Below are 20394 nucleotides of genomic sequence, written 5' to 3'. Positions count from 1 at the left end.
TTTCATAAAAACTATTGTCCAGTACTCCAGGATGAAATCTATTAAAGAAGTAGCTTGTTTAGAAAACTTAGCAATGCCCTTAGACTTGTTTCCTTTTGCCTTTAGTTTATTCTGGAAATTGCAACATTTAGCACTTTGCAGTTTAATTTAAAAGGATTACCTACTTTCTTAAATGCTTAAGCAGGGAAGCAAGTTGCAGCTATTGATTTCTCTCTGCATGTATTCTGTGGAAGCTGTATTTGCTCCTTCCCCAGGGAACATACCCCCTGAACTGCATGCTTGCTGGTGACAGCTCGGACCTCTGATACATAACCAAAGGCCTTGCCTAATATCCTTGCAACTGCTTGGGGAATTTTTATTAAGTAAAAGCATCATTAGAGTAGACAGGATGATGAAGTTTAATGAGCATCTTTTGTGCATGAGATTGTTAGTTTTGCTCTGCCAGAATCCTCATTTCTCCCCTCCAGTGGGGCAGATAGGGAGTTTAGAAGGTATCAGGGATTTTTAATCTGCCTTATATTTTATATTATGGTTTTTTATAGCTTAATATTTTTCTTAAGGCAGCCACAAATTCCTTTTGACTGTTTATATAGATGCCATCTGCACATATATGTTTATACATTTCTTTTTTCCATCCTGTGCTGGAGACGGAAAGCAGCAAGGGTGATGATAGAGAAGAATATGAAAGACATATACCACCATTAGTGAATTGCATAACCATCTATTGGAGGCTGGATCTCAAAAAAATCATTGCCTTTTGAATTAATAAGACTTCTCATGGGAATAGGATAACTGTTAATTTTTTTTCTTTGAGATTCAGCAATTTATGTGCTAAGGTTCTGTCACCCTCATAGCTGCCAGATAGGATATAAATAAAGATATTGTAACTACTTATTAATAATCTAGGTTTCACACTTTGTCCACAGATTTTCTTGCAGAGATTTTAAATTTAGCATCCTACCATAAGATTACAGATTATAAACAAAATTATTTCTCTCCATTATTGCTTCTGCCCATATACTTAGATTTTTAAAATTGGTTCTTTTCTTGGTCTGTATGAGGACTTTCCATGGAAACACCCAAAACAACAGGAGGGAGGCATATGACATGAGCAAATGACTTAGGAACAGCATATTGTACCTCTCTTATACCTGGCATTCTGAAACACAATATTTACCCAGTACACAATGTGCTTCTAGCAGTGCCTTGAGTATGTAGAATACAAAAGAAGCAAAGTCTGCCATTCCCACCTCAAGAAAATGGTACTTTTATTAAGACAAAGCTGAGGAATCCAAAAAGAGGAAAGACAAGGTAACTTAGTGCATTAAGAGTCTGAACTTCGGAATTATTGCCTAGGTTTGATGCACACCTAAACTTGCTAAGCCCCAGTCTCCTTGTTCCAAAAATACAGATTAAAAAAGCCCCAGCCTCAGTGGTTTCTTGTGACAGTGAATGCCAAGTGAGTGGTCGTTATCAAAGCCCTCTACTGGTGCTTGGAAATAATGAGCCAGGAGCAGGTATCACTTTATATATCATCAAGGGACTTAATGATGAAATCCCATAATAGTTTGTGAAGGCTGAAGCCAAGGTAGAGAGGGAGGAGAAAACTACTGAAGACCTAAAAATCTGGGTAATATCTAAATTGCAGAAAGGAGCTAGGCAGACCTGCTAGGCAGTGGTAACACAGATCAGCAAAAACCAGAGACCTAGAGGAATGCTGCCTTGTGGAAAAGATTACTTCCAGCCCTCAGATTAATTTAGCACTTTTTTAAGTTTCAAAGCACTTCAGTGAGTCTAAGCCATCTGACTGTCAAAACACCTTCAAGGTAGACAAACTGCAGATAATTCTCATTTCTCGTTAGGCTGACAGGTTCTGGGAAGAGATAGCACTCTGTGTACTTAGCTCTTAGGTCGCAGAACTCACATGAGAACCATTCTCTCACTGCCCACTGCCTTCCTCCAGACCAGCCTGAGGGCTCAGATCTGTTAGTGAAGAGAGAGGTGAAGCTGGTACGTTCAGCATTATGTGGCATTTTCTATGGCTGCTTTGTGTCATGTACCAGGCTGGGCACTTGATCCAGTAGACAGCGGGCCCTGTTTCCCATGCATAAAGCCAAGGAATATGATTATTTCGGTTATGTGTAGGACACTTTCGGTGAGGGGTCAGCATCAGGGATAACAAGAAGGGACCCATTCTAATAATAGCCATTTGACAGGGGCCTGCATTAGGGCAAGAGAAACAGAATGAAGGATGGAAATAGAGTAAATGTCATAAAGTAGCTAATGAAACCACTGCGTGATGAACCTTTTGAGAAAGGCGTGGTCCCTTTCTGCTGGAAACACACATACAGATGACATGCGTGGAATTCTAGATGCTCTCTGGTCCCCAGCTAAGAATTTCTACTGTAGAGGAGACTTCAGTCAAACTTGATTTGTGTAGTGACCATAAAAAGGGGCAGATGTTAGTTTGACTTTATTAAAGGTCTGGAGATGTAGAAGGAAGTTGGGTTAGGGAACTGCCATGTGCTTTGGTTGGGTTGATAGCTGACTTTCCACCTGGGCATATGGCATTGTGAGGGTGGACAAGGGTGGTGACTTAGAGAGCTGCTCCTCAGCAATAGCCATTGAAAATATAAAGCTAGGTGTTTTCTAGGTTTCTGAAGAACACAGAGTAAAAGCAGAAACACAAGGAGAGTGTCCAGAGAAAAGAATAAGACCCACGCTAGTACATTCCAGCCACAGGAGGAAATGTTCAAGAAAGACCAGGGTGGTCCACGTTGGTCTTGGTTGCTGTAGCTATAAAGGGGCACGAGGTCTGCAAGAGACCCTTACAGCCAATGGAAATAAGACTCCCATGGATTTTTTTCCCCCAAAATGAAGATGCTCACATTAAATAAAATTTGCATGTCAGAAATAGAAAGGCAAGCATATCACACTGCTCAGTCTATTTGTTGCAAAACTTACTCTGATTCTGGTGGGTTGGAATTCTTTGCTGTGCCATCTTAGATGTCAACATCTAAGTGTTCAGTTATGGAGCTTGTGGCGGCCAGGGTGCAGGCTGTGTTGAAAGATGCCTCTGAAGTGAGCAGCGTGAGGACCCCTGTGGCACATGGGATCATTTCATGATTCCTCCACAGGTGGTCTTCAGCGGGAGTTCTCCAGGTGACTTCTCAGGCCAGGACTCACTCCCACGGGGACAAAAATGGAGCCCTCATGAGCGAAGTGGTGCTGGCTCACTTATCACCCGCACCTTCTCGAAAAGAAGACTCCTAAGCGACACTGTTCCTTTCTTATCAATTTAGATTGTTCTTTGTTGGTTTCTCCCCTGTCCTTAATCATCTCCCATTACTCTCTATAAACCCTCTATAGATTCAAGGGAGAAAAGATTTTCTAGATTCTGTGCCAAGGGCCCCTTACTTTCTGGGTAGAGCATCTGCCTGCCTGTGGCCACTACCCCGTGGTTGACCTTCCACCTGGCTCTTAGTCAACATGCTCCAGCTGGCATGGCCACATTCCATGGGAAACCTCCCTGGAGAGGATCTACTGTAAAAGCACATGATGGCAAAGCCCTGAAGCAGGCATGCTCTGTGCTCGGGTGCCACATGTGAGAAGTGAAGAACTTGCTGGCAGAGCCTGAGCTGTAAATCTTCATGGGAGGTTGAGGTGGCACTGCCATTCCAAAACATCCTCATGCCCACATAGACAAGGCCTACTCCATATCTGATTTAATCTTCCCACCAGCTCTGCAAGATAACTGGGAATTTTCCTCCTAGTTTTGCAGATAAGAACATAAGATTGTGGTAAGCTAGTCACTTTCCAAAGTCACATGTCATTCAGGGCAGAGCGGAGCATAGGGATGCAGGGGTGTGTGAAGCCTGGTGTAGAGGCAGGACACGGAGCAGGTTTTCTGATCCAGCAGACCAGGTAAAGGAGGAGTCAGAGTCCTCAGTGGCTTTTCAGGTTTTTATTTAGATTACCAGGCATATGGCAGGCAGGGGTGCTAGGGGGCCCGCAGGCCTCCCAGCCCCCAGCAAGTCTTCACTCTTTCTGGGCACTCCGGCATTCTCTCTGCTTCTCTGCTCTTCTGTTCGTTCTGCTTCTTCTCGGCTTCTGCTGGCGTCCCCGTGACACCGCCCTTAAAAGCCCAGTCTCAACCCAGGTGAATGCCATCTACCTATGCCCACACCCTATTCCAGGTGCCCGCCATCAGGCATGCATTCAGGACCGGAAGGATCCATCATCTATCCTGATGGGGGGAGGGCAGAAAAGCCTGACATTTTTTCCTTACCCTACACCTGGGTACTGTCCTCCAAGACTCCCCGGGGCAGGGTGCTGCAGGCTGCTATAGAAAGGACAGGGAACACCTGAGCAGAATGCTGGGGAAGTAAGTGGGCCAATCATTGAGAGATGTTGTGATCTCCCCAAGTGGAACAGGAACAAGAAAAGCTGTATTTCACCAAGGAAAAAAATACATCGTAAGAGAAGATATAAGGTGACCAGGGGCCAGAATTCATTCTGATGACTTTGGCCTGTGTTAATTAATCATGTTTTTTTTATTTTCTGCATTTTATGATACGTTGATATATGGCGACCTTGCTGGTTGGGGAGAGACTGTCTTCCCAGGACTAAGTAATTCCCAGAGATGGCAAAAAACTTGCCTGCAAGCATGCCTTTCCTACACACACCAGCCACTCCAAAGCCCACTTTCTTTTTCTGAATTATACACACTGATCCAATATTTCCCCTACCCCATGTCCAGGTAAGTAATGACCTCCATAAGCCCAGAGCTGCCAAGCTTGTTCAAGCTGTCCAGTCCTAAACTCATGCAAACTTGCTTGCCTTTCTTCACCAGTTCCTGTCATTGAAACCACAGCAAAGGCTCTGGGCCACGCTCTCTCCTTCTCCCTGTAATTGCCCCTGGAAACTCCCCACGTGGTCCTGCTTGGTGCGGAGGGCCCCACCTCTCAGGAACCGTGTGTAATGAAACTTCTTTCAATAGCTTTGACCTCTGTGTGGTCACCCAGTCGGCTCTATAAATTAACTTGCCAGGTACATTAAAAACAGGGGCCTTGAGCATTAAGTCCCTGAATGAAAGGTGTGGGAACCATCCACTCTGTAGTAAAGAGGAGACAGTTGGTTTTTGTTCCTACTTCTTCTGGTAGAGGTAACACCCACGTTTCCTTTGGGGAACATGTTCCTCTTTCTGAAACTTAATATTTAACTTTTTCTTCTCTTCAGTGAGCTGCTATTGCAGAAATTTTTTTTCCTGCTAAAATTAAGGAGAATCCTCTCTGATAGGATGCCCCTGCTAGCCCAGGTTTCACTTACTGATTTGTTTCCTATTGTTGATGCAACACATTACATTAACTTGGCAACTAAAAGCAAAACAAATACATTGTCTTATACTTACGGAGGTCAGAAACATGAAATTAAAGTGTCAGCAGGGCCGAGCCCTGCAGGATACTCTAGGGGACTGTAGGGGCAGGAATGGACATAGTGCAGATTTTCTGATCCAGCAGACCGGGTAAAGGAGGAGTCAGAGTCCTCAGTGGTTTTACAGGTTTTTATTGGGATTACCAGGTACACGGCAGGCAGGGGTGCTGGGGGGCCAGGAGGCTGGCAGGCCTCCCAGCCCCCAGCAAGTCTTCACTCTGTCTGGGCTCTCCGGTGATCTCTCTCTCTCGGCTTCTCTTTCGGCTTTTTCTGCTTCTGCTGGTGTCCCCATGACGCCGCCCTTAAAAAGCACAGTCTTAGCCCAGGTGAATCCCATCTACCTAGGCCCACACCCTACTCCAGGTGCCCGCCATCAGGCATGTATTCAGGACTGCAAGGATCCATCATCTCTCCTGATGGCGGGAGGGCAGAAAAGCCTGACATTTTTCCTTACCCTACACAGACCTTGTGCTTCCTTGCCTTTTTGGCTTCTAGAAGCTACCTGCATTCCTTGGCTGGTCGCCTTTCCTCCTTCAAAGCCTTCAAAGGTCTCTCTGATTCTGACCCTCTTGCTTCCCGCTTTGCAAGAACCATTGTGACCATATAGGTGCAACTCTACATAATACGGGGGTCTGTTACCTGGAGTTTAAAATCATTCATTCAACCCCCTCTGCAAAGTCTCTTTTGCAATTCAAGGTAACACATTCACAGGTTTCAGGGATTAGAATGTGGACATCTGGGGATAAAGCTACCCCATAGCTGGTAAAGCCAGGAAGGAAACTCAACGCTTCTGCCCCTAAGCTGGTCGTTCCTCCTCTGCCCAGCTACGCCTCCACCTTGGGGATGGCCGCTTAGTGAAACGCGGACTCTCTTCTGCCCACACAGCAGAAGGAGTGAGAGGATCACGCGAGAAGGCCAGCGTCATCCCTGCTCTGCCGGTGACTCACTGAGGAAGTGGGGCAATGCATTTAGCTCTGCTTAGTTGCTTTCTTCAAAGAGGATTAAAACCTTTCTTCCAGAGATGCTTGGGGTTTGGCATTGATAGAATATACCCTGTTATTTTTCAGATAAAAAAGTCCTAAAGACGTAATCATGTAATTATCTTTATTTAATCACTCTGACTATAATCACACATCAGCCCTAGTTTTCAACAAGCATTTGCCGGCCACTTCCATTCAGCTGACCATGGTGCCGGGCATATTTAGCAACTGCAGCCACCCTGCAAGGAAAGCTATACCGTCACGTTGTTACAGAGGAAGAGACCGAGGCACGATGGGGTGTGGGGAATGAATCATTTACCCGAAGTCAACAATTAGTAAGTGGCAAAACTAGGAGTTACACAACAAGTTAAGGACTATTGTCTCCAATCTGCTCCTTATAGTGACTTGATAAGTAACCCCAGGCTACACAATGGGATTTGAAACGCTGAAACATTCCACTTCTTCCCTAAAAATGAAAAGAGCCTTGCTGAGTGCTGAGCAGTGTTTGCACCCCCTTCTGAAATGACATTGCTAGCAGGGCCAGCTGCATACCCATCCTTTCTGGGATGCCTTTTGTGTCTGCTCCTTCAAGACATGGCATTTAGCAGGCCCTTATCAAATCTTCGTTCTCTTCTGCCTTTGACCTCTTATTTCTATCAGTGACACTTTCCTAGCACCACAGCATTGCCTGGTTAACAAGTGCATCAACTGTGGAGTTGTATTTCTACAGATTCCTGTAACCCTTAAAGTTTGGTGTCTGTAAAAATGTGTGTATTTTTGACCTTATGGGAGTAAGGGTTTGGAAAGTCTGGAATACAGACTCACAAGGTTGTGAGGAAGCTGTATAGCTAAAAGGCCCTGAGACTGCAGGCACAGGACTGAGTCACACCTCCACTCTGGGCCAGGCGAGGTGGCCTCGGGGACCAAAGGCCTTCAGGGATATTACTCTGTAGCATTGAACTGTGAGCTGGAGGAAAGCAGCATCTTAGGAAGAGGAGAGGACTAAGAGAAGAAAGAATATGCTTCAGCAAGTATGTTGATAAAACTGAGGAACATAACAGACAAATCTACTTTGACCAGGGTTTCTTCTCCCAATTTGATGCATCTGGGAAAGATGCTCAGAGGCAGAGGGTAGCGGATACAGAGTTTGGATCTTTCTGGCTCCCCCTTGACTGCTACACAAATTAAGAGCAAACTTGTAGGCGCTAATGCTAATTTTCTAGGATATGCAGTGCCTGCTTAACACAAGAGCTCTGCTTCCCCTTTATCTGGACAACTTTGCAACACCTGGCTCTATGGACTTTTGTTCTGATCTGCTGCCAACTTCAGACTCTGCATTTAAGTTCTTTCGGAGCAGAGACCTATGTTCATGATCAACATAGGTAGAACTGTCATAGTGATGCTACAATGTACATGGAAGCCTCTGGAGAAAATAGAATACAGTATGATCCATCCAAACCCAGGTGTCCTATTTCCCCTAAGCAGTCAACCCATTGGGCAGCTCCATGTGCTGAATCATCCCTCGAACTTGGGGCAGTGTCATCAGGAGCATCAGTGATGCCAAGTTGTGCCTCACTGCACATGGCAGCAGTTTGCATGGCAGAATTCAAGCCTGACACGTGCATGTCCTTACCTTGCATGGACCTTACAACAGGGGACAGCATAGGGATGCCAACCTTGGAATCACCTTCACTGGGTTGGCACAGGCAGTAACGAAAGCTTTCAGACGATGCCTTTGCTCTGAAGGAACTGCGATACACTAGGGCTCTCTCAGGAACACAGTCATATCAATAAGGGCAGTTAAGGTTGAGCTGTATTTATTTTAGGGTGACTTTTAATTTAGTTTAATCAGAATTACTCATAAATTATCCATTAATTACCATCTCCTGTTCAGTTCAATCCCCTCAGCCATGGAGCCAGCTTCGCCTGCGATGGATGCCATCCACTGTAATTGTAGGGTACTTTGTCAACATTTAATCAGCAGTGCTTATTAACGTGGCATTGATGTGCGGCCGACATCCCAGCACGATCAATCACACAGGAGCAGCCAGCGTGCTCGGACACCATTGCTCTCTGTCACGTTATCCAGCCCTTGGGCTTTCTGGCAGGCACGATGCTCACTTTTCACTAAATGGACACTCTATCTCGTCAGTTCCTCCCAATTTTTGTCATTGTCGACTTAAACACTCCGGGCCTTTGAGTTCAGTCTGGAACAGCTGGGCTGAGCATTCGGTTCACAAAACTGAATCTCTTCCTCTGGTGTTTTCACACCCTGCCCAGTGAGTGTGACATTGCAAGAGGCTTGTCCAGAATTAGACCTTGTGGCAGCTGTGTACGCGTGTGTATAAGAGAATTTTAAATTCTTAATATAGTATGTGACCCAGAGACAACAGAAGTGATCTTTGGAGATGAATCTTTTGCTTACAGCTCTGCCAGTAGCAGCTTATCTTGTGTTAGTAGATGGAGCTCATGGTTTCCCTCCTCTCTTTTTCAGCCTCTACGGCAGACATATGCAGGCAAACCCAGAACCGCCGAAGAAAAATAATGACAAATCAAAAAAGATCAGCCGGAAGCCCCTGACAGCCAAGAACAAATAAGGGGTTGGCACGGGCTGGACATCTGGTCCCTTCTCATTATTCTGTCCTCTGTTGCTGTACCCTGCAAATAAATACGATGTGTGTGGTGTGTTTTTTTTTTTTTTCTTTTCGCTTTCTCTTTCTAGTGCTTATCACCTTACCTTTTAAACCATTTTGGTAGGTGGTAGTTTTTTGGTAAGTTCTTAAAACCATTTCCATTTGTTTCCTTAAAATTGCCAAAGATAGGGCCTCCTTGGTGGCGCAAGGGGTTAAGCATTGCACTATGAAGCAATCCGCAGCCACTGCAGCACGAGTTCGATCCCCAGCCGGCCAGGGAGCAACCCATATGGCGCAGCAGACCTCTCCTGTCTCATCCGCTGCTCCCCTCAGCAGTGTATTTCAGTCAGTCTGCCAGTTCTGTTCCCCACTCTGTCTCTGATGAATCCTCTCACCACCCTCCACACCTCTGGCCTGTACCCAGCCCTTGAATGCATAAATAAATAAATCTTTTTTTAAAAATTGCCAAAGTAGCAAACAAAGCCCTAATTCAACTGCAAATTCCATAGTGGATAAGGTTTCAGTGCCTTGAATAGATATTCACAAAGTTGCTTAATTAAAATTATATAATCATTTCATTGTCACAATTGACACTTTTCACTCTTCTGTTTATTCACATAACTCATTATTTTAAAATAAAAGTATTCTTGTACCACCAAAATATGTTAATTTAACTTACAAATGATTTTAATAAAATCTTGAATTTGTATCCTGTTGTTTTTTGAAGAGAATAAAGAATAGTCTGCTATTGGAATACACATTTTTGTTTACTTTTCCCCCCAAAATTATCTTGTCCAATTTTATTGTTTGTAGATGATAAACTCTGAAACTTTCCATGAAAGAAATGCAAAATTAAATCAGAGTTAGTTTCTTCTCACATTGATTTGTCAGGGTTTTTTTTTTTTTTTTTTTTTTCTTTGAAGACTGTTGCTAAATTAAGAAGGAGCAGAAAAACAAATCTCTTGGAGATTCTGCCAAAGGATTTTGGAAAGCGGTATTTCTTAGCTAAAGAACTGGTGACTTCTGCCAGTGACTGGTAGACAGGAGCTGTGAAACGGAGAGAGAAAAAAACTCAAGTATGTTTCTTGTCACTGTGGAAAATCTGTTCATATCAAATCGTTCTTCTAAGTGACTTTGATGATGCCAAAGAAGTTTTGTAAATGTGCACCATCTATACCACACTCAGTGTAGAAACTACATTTGCGGAGCCTTTGAGCAACCAATTATTGAACGTCCATGATAGGCAGATTTGTTCTTCTCACAGGTGATATGTATATAAATGAAATTAATCCAAGCAATAGTTTTGTGCTAACAGGACTGCCACACTGGAACGCCTAGAAACAAGGTGTGTGAAAATCAACCTGCTCTCAGCCGGTTGTCCTGTGCCTACCGCTGCACCATCTTTCAGCTTCCCAGTTGAATTCCCAGGACCGGGATCACTGGAACTACAAGTCAAAGGCCAAAGTCAAAGCCAAAAGAAAAGAAAAGAATAAAACACAAAAATAACCCTGACCTTCCTTAGTAAATGGACCTTGCATTTGAATCAGAGTCCACCTAACATGTCTACATTTCTTTATTCTGAATAACTTACTGAGGAACAGCCCTGTGGGAAGAGGAATCCTCATGTGCCATCACCTATTTGGCAATAAGGTTGATGTAATTTTTCAAGGTACACTGTTTGCCTCCACCTGAATTTTTAATTGATTTTTTAGAGTATGAAATTGCAGGCGGAAGAACAGAATCTTCTGTTGTTGATTGGAAAAACTTAATCTAACACTAGCAACAAAGCATTTGTAAAAATACCACAATATATGCTTATGAGTAATTTTTTAAAAAGATGAACACGCGAGATAGAAATATAGTCAATATGCATAAATTCACAGGAAGATATGTCTCCAAGAAACATGAAAAAAAAAAGTTGAAACTCAGTAGTAATCAAAAAAATACAAATCAAAACAAAAAATGAAAAATACATAGCAATGAGAAATGTGCCAATATTTTTAAGGTAGGACTCAGTGCTAGAGGAGTAACATGAGATTAAACACATACTGCTATCAGAAATATAAATTTCTCTCCAGGACAGTGGTAGCAATTTGACATCATGTAGCAAAACCTTAAAATTGTATTCTCTGGCCCAGAATTTTTATATCTAGAAATCTATCCTGGGGAAATTATTTAAGATACACATAAAGAGCTATAGTGGAAATTGCCCTTAACATCATTGTAGACACAGGATGGGGAAAAGCCAAACAGTCATGAAGGGAAGAGTGAGTAATTGTGATGTAGCCACATGATAAATTTTTATGATGACATTAAAAATTGTTGAATAGTACTTAAGGACATGGATAATCATATCACCCAAGTTAAGTAATAAAGCGAGATTTTAAAAAAAAAATAATTTCAATTGTGTAAGAGGAAACTTTCTGATATGTATACACAGAAAAATGGAAATGGTCTTGGGTTTTATGGTTGGTAAGTTATCTCTGGTGAATCAAGATTTTAAAAAAATTATACATTTTCTGTACTTTAAATTTTCTAAAATGTGCATGATGTACTTTTATAATCAGAGAATGTTAAATGCATATATTTTCAAAATGAAATGGATGGATTATGCAATCTGGAACATGGGATTATATATTTCAACCATAAAAATTTTAGGTGTGTTTTTATTATTTTGTCACTACAGTGGGTTTTCACCTTTCACACTGATTTTGTTTACTTGGTATCTGGATTAACAGAATACCCACAATTCAAAAGATAGCTTTTCTCCCCAGTTTGTTGAGAGAAAATGCACATAAAACACTGTGTATTTTTAAGGTATACAGCATAATGACATGCCTCTATGGTAAAATGGTTACCCCAATATGTTTAGTTAATTCCCATAATCTCATATAGATACAAAAAAAGCCAGCTTTTTGCTCATGTTGAGATTCTTGGGTATACCCTCAACAACTTTCAAATGTACCAGACCACAGTGTTGCCTGTAGTACAGACAGGCAGTGCTGAAACTGCAAGACAGTGGTCAAAAAATCTTGGGGGGAATGGATGTTTCCATATCTTGGTTATTGTAAATAACATTGGGTTTTCTTTTCCTTTAGATATCCCCAGAAGGGGGATTGCTGGATCATGTAGTGGTTCCATTTTAAATTTTTTGAGGAACCCCCTTACTCTTCTATAATGATGTGCCGATTTATATTTTCAGCAGCAGTGCACAAGGGTTCCCTTCCTCCACATCCTGGCCAGCATTTGTTGCCATTTGCCATCTTGATACCAGCCGTTCTGAGAGATTCATTGTGGTTTGGATTTGTATTTCCCTTATGATTGGTGATGTGAAACACCTTTTCATGAATAGATTAGCCATTTGTATATCTTCTTTGGATAAAATCTCTACTCAGACACTGCCCATTTGTAATTGGGTGTTTTTCTGGGTTGTTTTTTTTTTTGTTTTTTTTTTTTTCTGCTATTGAGTTGTATGGGTTCTTTGTATCAGACACATGGTTTGCAAATATATTTTGCCATTCCATAAGTTGTCTTTTTATTTTGTTCATCTTCTGCTATGCAAGAAGTTTTAGTTTGATGGAGTCTCTGTAGTATATTTTTTGTTCTGTTTCTGGTGTTTTAGGTGTTACATTAAAAAAAAAAAATCATTGACAAGAACCATGCCAAAGAGCTTTTTCCCTGTGTTTTCTTCTAGGGTTTTTATGGTTTCTTGTCTTACTTTTAAGTCTTTAATCCATTTGAAGTTAGTTAATTTTTGTAAGTGGTGCAAGAGAGTGTGTCCTTTCATACTTTCATAAATGAATACAGTTTCCCCACTACCATTTAATGAAGAGATTCTCTTGCCCAATGAGTATTTTCTCTTGTCAAATATTAGTATATGCACAAGCTTCTTTCTGGGCTGTCAGTCCTGCTCCACTGGCTGTGTGTTTGTTTTTATTCCCTGTGATATGAGACTGAGTGGGATCTCCCACAGTGTGGGGAAGCTAGATAACTGCTCTGGCCTCTCTTTTCTCACTGGACGGACCATAGACTCAGGAGACATTTCTCTGTGGTGCTGAGCTAGCCTGGGGAAGGGACCATGTGGTCAGCATGTAGCTGATCCTTTTACCTCAATCACTCTGTCTTGGGCTCCTATGGAGAGACCAGACACTTCTGGTACTGTCCCAGAAGTGCCTTGTCCATGAATTGTTGTTAGCTCTAGGGAGAAGAAGCAAGCCAGGAACAACCTGTGTAACCATCTTGATGATGTCACTCTCTCCAAAAGGTAGCTTTTAATCAAAATAGCCCGACCTTTTTAGCACAACGATGAGACTGGTGGTCACGGGGATACCTGGTAGTCTCTCAAGATGGCCTTCACCCTAGGTCTTTGTGCCTATCAAAACCGGTTGATGATTTTTATACCTTGTTTAAACTTCTTTCCTTAGACTTCTGTTTATATAAAACACTGGGCCTGTCCATGTGCTTGGATACCACAGAGATGTGTGCAAAATACTTTTGTGTATATAATTACATTTGGTCCTCATGGTTACCTTGAGATAGGTAAGGCAGGATTATTTAGCAATAAGTTGTATAATAACTCTTTTTTTAAAAAAGATTATTTATTCATACAAGCACTGGGTACAGTCAGAAGCGCAGGAGGGTGAGAGAATTCACCAGAACCAGAGCCAGAGCAGAGAGCAGAACAGGCAGAAGGACCGAAGTACACTGCTGAGGGGAGCAGCGGGCGGCAGGAGAGGTCTGCGTGGCATGTGGGACCCTCGCCGGCAGCCGGGGATCAAACCGGTGCTGCAGAGGCTGCAGGCAGCCTCTCAGCCCAGCGCTCAACCGCTGCGCCACCAGGGGAGGCCCATATAACTCTTAAATCAAGAAAAGTGTTTTTCTTTCTTTGCTAGAAGTTAGGTGTTCTGTTTATTGTGAGTGTGCCTTCTTTTTGTCTTTGTTTTCAGTTAGTAGAGGGACAAATAGAAAAAGTTAATTGGTGAGAGGTTCATTGTTAAAGGGTTTTAGGGTTTTTTTGGTATCAGAATTACTCAGACACTATCAAGTTACTGTGCATTTTGAATCTCTGTGAAGGACCACAGAACCACTTTTTCACTATTACACTGTACTATTGTAGAACCCACTTTGGAGTACATTCTCTATGGGATCAAGCATTGGCCTAGAGTCATACCACATTTGAAATAGAAAGTGCTGGGAAACCACTTAGCATAGGTTAATCCTCACTATAATAAACTGGAGGCATTGATACAGAATGAAAACCATGAATCCATTAACTGGGTATCTCGGTCATTGTATAAGAAGTAATTGGTGCATGTTTTTATTTAGATACAGTCACATACTTTGTAGTTAATACTTTTGTCTCAATCAATTACAAAGTTATGATTCTAACACCTAACGTTTCTAAGGATGTTTCATAATCATAATATTCCACATACACCCTTTAAAAAATGTTCTGTACTCACCTTCAGAATATAACCAGAGGGCCTCCCCGGTGGCGCAGCGCTTGAGTGCTGGGTTGTGAAGCTGCCCGCAGCCTCTGCAGTGGCGGTTCGATCCCCGGCTGCCGGGGCGAGGGTCCCACATGGCTCGCAGACCTCTCCTGCCGCCCGCTGCTCCCCTCAGCAGTGTACTTCAGTCCTTCTGCCTGTTCTGCTCCCTGCTCTGGCTCTGGTGAATTCTCTCACCCTCCCGTGCTTCTGACTGTACCCAGTGCTTGTATAAATAAATAAATAAATAAATAAATAAATAAATAAATAAATAAATAAATAAATAAATAAATAAATAAATAAATCTTTAAAAAAAAAAAAAAAGAATATAACCAGAACTAAAGTCTTCTCACCATCCTCTTCCACCCTGGTCCTGGCCACCCTCACTTCTCTCTGGATCACTATAATTCCTTCAGTTGGTTTCTTGCGTTTACCCCTGACCTCTCATTTCTGTGTTCAGCACCTCTTAACACTGACATGAGATCACACTTCTGCTCAGAGTATTGCTCAATGTCTCTCAACACCATGGTCTATAAGGTTGAACCTCCTGCTTTTCTCTCTACTTCAGCTGTCCTGGCCTCCAGGGTCTTCCCATCACACAACTTTTATTTTTTCCTAAAATATTCCTCTCCCAACTATCATTACTTCACCAACTTCAAATCTTCATTAAAAAGTCACTTTTTCAATAGGGCCTTCACTTACAACTCAGTTTATTTTATTGCCTGTCTTCTACCCCCAGAAGGTAGCTTCTCTCATCCCCAGAATGTCGGCTCCATTATCTCTGAGTTCTATGAGGAAAAGTCAGTAAACTGTGGCTCACAGGCCAGATCCACCCCTTGCCTATTTTTGTAAATAAATGCTTACTGGAACACAGCTGTTCCTACTATTTTACGTATTGTCTGACTGCTTTGTGCCAGCCCAGCAGAGCTGACTGATTGTGACAGAGACCATATGCCCCAGGAAACCATAAATGTTTGCTATGTGGCTCTTCACAGAAAAAGTTGGCTAATTATTCCATTAACTGCTATATCCCTGACCTTTCCAATGATGTCTGGTACATTAATAGGTGTTCTGTAAATATTTATTTAATGAAATGCAATAGTGTTGTTCTTTGGATGGTATAGAGCTAACATTAAGGAGGAAGACTGGGAACACTGTAGACATTCCTGGGGGTTTTCTGCTTCACAACTTGAGCCCATTTGATATATCAAGACCAGATTTCTGTGAGGGAAAAATAATCTCTGAACACTTTATTCAGACAGACAGAGTAGGTGATGCTTTATTCAACCCCGTAAAACTTCCAATAAACTGTTACCTGAATTTGGGGTTTGTGTTGTACTGACCCAATTATTGCATACTTGATGATTTAAAACCTTCATTGAATACCCATTGGTTTCTCCTATAGCAACTGATATTGAACGCTGCATTCTGATTTACCTCTTATGAGTCCGGAGAAAGGGGTCCAAAAGCAAACAGAGTGCTCTGGTCAGTGTGAGTAAGGACAAAAGGACAAAAGGACCTGTGCATCTTCACCAAAATAAACTTTGGAAAGCAATGTTTAAGGTGGCAGGACCAGCAACCACACTACTGTAGTTCTGTTCTACCCAAATACTTGTGACCTCAAATCAGTCATTAATCCTTAATGTAGATACTTCTATCTGTAATTTGATAAGATGCCATATGTATTATGTGTGTTCTATAATTATATGTGTATGTTGTATCCTTAAACTGCCCACTAATAATCTTAGAAAACCCCTGTGCTCTTTAGAAATAAATCAGGTACTATTAATACTGCATATAAATATTTTGTAATACACCTCTTACCTCATGCTATTTTACACATAATAGAATTTGGTAATTTCTAATTTTCTCCTTAATTGGTTTTATGCTGCTAATGCTCTTTTTATTGGGGAACTTCTATATATGAAGCACTTTAATGTTTCCTTTCATTCTTACTCAGTGATCATCCTCATTTTATAGGAAATTTGACCTCATAGAGATTCAGGAACTAAAGAAAATTCTCTTGATTTTTTCAGTGTCCTTTTCTCAATCTCACTTTGCACTCTGCTGTCAAGCAAGACTGCAAAAGGCAGCAGTTTTCCTCCCTGTCACCTCTTCTATTGGAGTTTTTGTTTGTGATCTCCTGAAATGTGCATTTTATTAACACATTTAGGTCGGTGCTTGATGGCTGCCAGGCTGGTAAAGTCCTGTTTCTGTAAATGCTGGAACTTTGGTTCTGCTGTCTCGGTACCCCGTGCTAGGTAATGTGACAAAGTCTCTCTGATGGCCAAATGATGTACTGACCAAAGCAGCTAAGCCTCGGTCCTGAGAGCAGCTCTGCCTTTTTCCGGTTTCACCCAGAAATGCTGTACCACACACACTATCCCATCAAGAAAATAGTTTTCTCCAAAGGGTCTTCTCTCACATGCCTGGTCCTCTGAAATAGGTGGTGAGTGGCTTTGGGTTTCATTTTCAAGCAGTTTGGCCTGGAATGATCAGACCATCTGTAGCTTTGTTTTTAGTGTCAATCAGAGACCAAGGATCGTATTCATGCTGGTATCCTAATCCTAGCAGAATACCTAGAGCATGTTAGACATTGAAATATTGTTGCATAAATGAATGCTGTTTCTACTGGATATTTCTAATGTGTTCCTGTTGTCCCTAAGCATTTGTACTCATAAACAGAAAGATCGCATCTTAACAATGGTTTATTTAGAATCTCTCTGAAGCATTAGGCAGCCCTCTAATAAATTTTCAGGCCCAGGAATTGGGAGTGAACTAAGTAAACTGGTTGGGATAGGAATGTGTTATCAGAAAAGGCCTCTAATTAGGAAAATTGTTTTCACCTACTACTTAGAGAATGTGTCAGCCCCTCATGTAAGAACAAAATGAGCCATCATTTACACAGCTGCCAGTGCATGTGGCTCTCTAAGGTCAAGAATTCTCTCCTACCCCAGAAAGCCTCGGAGGGTCCAGTCACAGGGCCAGCCTTGTGTGTCTCTGGAGACACTGTCTTCTTGATGCTTCTGCCGAGCACACTCTGAAATTGGCATTTTCTGTGTGCAGGTGTTGTCAGAAAAACCAACTCATTTCTGCCCCAGGAGGAAAGCAGCTTCTACTAGCTAACAGCTGAAAGTGGAGAAAGAAGCCCAATCCATTCATAACTCCCCCGGAGTACCACCCAAAATATCCCTGCCACACCAGGCCAACAGTCTCACTGCTTGTGTGGGCTGCTGTATCTGTCGCTTAACAAAGAGCCACTTCTTGAATCACACAATGCAGCTGTGAGACCGGTGTTTCCATTAGGGAAAGTCTGCCTGTATCCTCCATCTCAGCTCTGAGATCATGGAGCCATCTAGCAGCTCCCATGCAGGGTGGTGCATTCCTGTTGGGTTTTGCTAGGGCCAGCAAGGGATAGGATTTGGGTGAAAAACAATAAAAATCACACTTGATCTTTTGAAAAAAAAGGTATGTGAGGCTGGTGGTTTCCACTGCAGGTGCCTGCTGGGCACACACATGATGTGCCTACCTAGGTTGCCATGGGCTGAGGAGAAGGTGAAGTCAGAGGGAGTGGTCTGTGCAAATGGGACTGTTCAGATGGCTGTGGCCTTGGGCTTTCTTATCTGCCTTAGTCACTGGAATGGGTTGAATAGTATCCATCCAAAATTTTTTGTCTGCCTAGAACTTCAGAATGTGACTTGATTTGAAAACAGTCTTTGCAGATGGTACATTGAAATGCAGTGATTGTGGTTTGGGTATGCCTAAATTCAATGACAGGTGTCTTATAAGAAAGCCATGTGAGGACAGAGGGATACATGGGGAAGAAGGCCATGTGACAATGAAGGCAGAGTTGGAATGATGCAGAGGCTGGAGAGACACTAGGGGTTAGCAGCAATATTAAGAGCCAGAAAAGGCAAGGACAGCGCCTTCTCTGCAGCCTTCAGAGATGCATGGCCCTCCAGACACCTTGACTTTTGCTCTTCCAGCCTCTAGAGCTGTGACAATAAATTACCCTTGGTTTAACCCACCAAATTGGTGGTACTGGTTTCAGCAGGAGGGCAGAACAGACCTGGACTTCTCCTCTGGGGCCAGGGAGGCCCAGGGAACATAACTTGCAGCCGGTGGCAATTGCCTCTCTGATCAGAACATAGAAACCAGAGCTGCCCAGGGTGATCGGTGGTTTTTGTTCCATTGTTGGTGGCTCTAGAACTATGTGTGACTAGCATCCTAGAATGGATGTGAGTGCAAATGAATGTGACCCACATCCTAGAATGAATGTGAGTCCAAAGAGAGATGAAGGAAGTTGTTTTACCCACTCCTGACTGTAGCAGCTTCCCCAGTTAAAAATCAGAATGAATCTTATTTTGCTGGGCAGCTATTGCTGTAGAAAAGACTAAAAATGGAACTGCCTCTTGAAGAATAAAAAACTTTTTGGGTTACCTCATTAAAGAAGTCTCATTTCTTTATAGGTATTGGGTGACATTTTATATTCACACTTATTTTCTGATCCAGAGCTATAAACAAAGACCCAAAAAAAAATCAATATGAAAAGATTCTTTCTGAGCTGGCTAAATTATACTATTTTTTTCTTTGTTGCTAGGTAAGGCTTATTTATACAGTTTTATGCATAGAATGTAAAGCTTATGTCCAGTTGCCCTCTGAGAAACCTTCACAATAGGTTTGTAATAATAGAGGTGATTTATTAATTCATTCATAAAATAACAGTTATTGGGTATATGTGAATTGTGTGCTGATTCTCAGATACTAAATCTGGAAGGATCTATAGGTCACAAAGGAGAGGTTGCCTCTGGGGATAGAAGCGGAACGTTCCATTGTCTACCCTTTTTTAAATTTAACTACATGTATTAAATATATAGAATAAGATATCAATAACATTTTAATTTTGGCACAATATTTTCTCTAAAATAACTTGTAAATGTTTATTGAACATACTTTCCATACATATACCCTTCTAACTATGGAGTATATAGTTTTAAATGAAGCAGACAGAATTCTGCCTCCTTGGAACTTAATAGTCATGTCTAATGAAATAAAACCTCTGTATACTAATAGTCATATAAATAATTTCTTTTTTATAACTGTATAATTACAAATTTGATCATCAGAAAAAGAATTTGGTGCTGTAAGAAAAAAAATCGCATGAGGAACCAAATAAGATGAGACTCCCGAAAAATCTAAGGGAATGATGTTTTTTCTGAAGGAATATAGGAATTAATGAGACAAGAAAAGAAAGGAAGGGTGTTCAACCTGAAATCTGCAGGTGAGCAGGAGTTTGGTACTTTTCTGGAACTGGAAAGAAGGTCAGAGTGGCTGGAGAAGAGTAACTAGAAAGGCAAGGTAAGCAGGGATCGGATCACTCAGGATTTTTGCCCATCAGAAGATATTCAGGTGCCATCTACATGCCTGGTACTGTCCCAGAACTAGAAATTCAGTGGTAAAGAAACACAGGAGCTTTCCACACAATTTTACGGGTTTGGATTTCATTATGAACCCAAAGGAAATCCATTGAAGGATTTGAAGCAATAATTGATATGATCTGATGTAGATATTTAGAAGACCATTTAGGAGAAGTGGAGACTGCCTTGGCACAGTATCACCTGGGCGATGAACTTTGTTTTACCACTTTACTGTGTGGCTATTGGTTAACAGTACTTGTATTTTACTGGCCTCGGGTAGCAAAATGGCAGCCATTCTATTCCACACAATGGTGTGTCCATTCTGGAAAAGTTTCTGTAGGAAACCAAAATATGAGAAGGTGGGATTTAACCTGTTTTTTTTTTTTTAACCGCTAACTTTTTAAAATATATATATATACACTTCATTTTACCATTTAGAGCAATT

General features: G+C 41.9%; 1 protein-coding gene across 2 annotated transcripts in view; it reads left to right on the top strand.

The window, feature by feature from the left end:
- RSU1 (Ras suppressor protein 1) overlaps nucleotides 1-20394 on the top strand; it is a 197375-nt gene that overhangs the window by 142675 nt on the left and 34306 nt on the right. The window contains exon 9 of one of the 2 annotated variants that reach the window (XM_037510671.2): nucleotides 8908-12683. The exons of the other annotated variant lie outside the window; for it this stretch is intronic. Coding sequence (XP_037366568.1) covers nucleotides 8908-9010 — 103 coding nt within the window. The 3' untranslated portion in view covers nucleotides 9011-12683. Of the gene's footprint in view, nucleotides 1-8907; nucleotides 12684-20394 lie in introns of those variants that run through there. 2 annotated transcript variants of the gene reach the window in all.

This window comes from Talpa occidentalis, unplaced genomic scaffold (assembly GCF_014898055.3).
Source record: "Talpa occidentalis isolate TD23 unplaced genomic scaffold, MPIMG_talOcc4v2.1 talOcc4.14, whole genome shotgun sequence".
In the NCBI taxonomy this organism is placed as follows: Eukaryota; Metazoa; Chordata; class Mammalia; order Eulipotyphla; family Talpidae; genus Talpa; species Talpa occidentalis.
The sequence above is the reverse complement of the archived record's forward strand: the minus strand, read 5'-3'. Positions and strand labels throughout refer to the sequence as shown.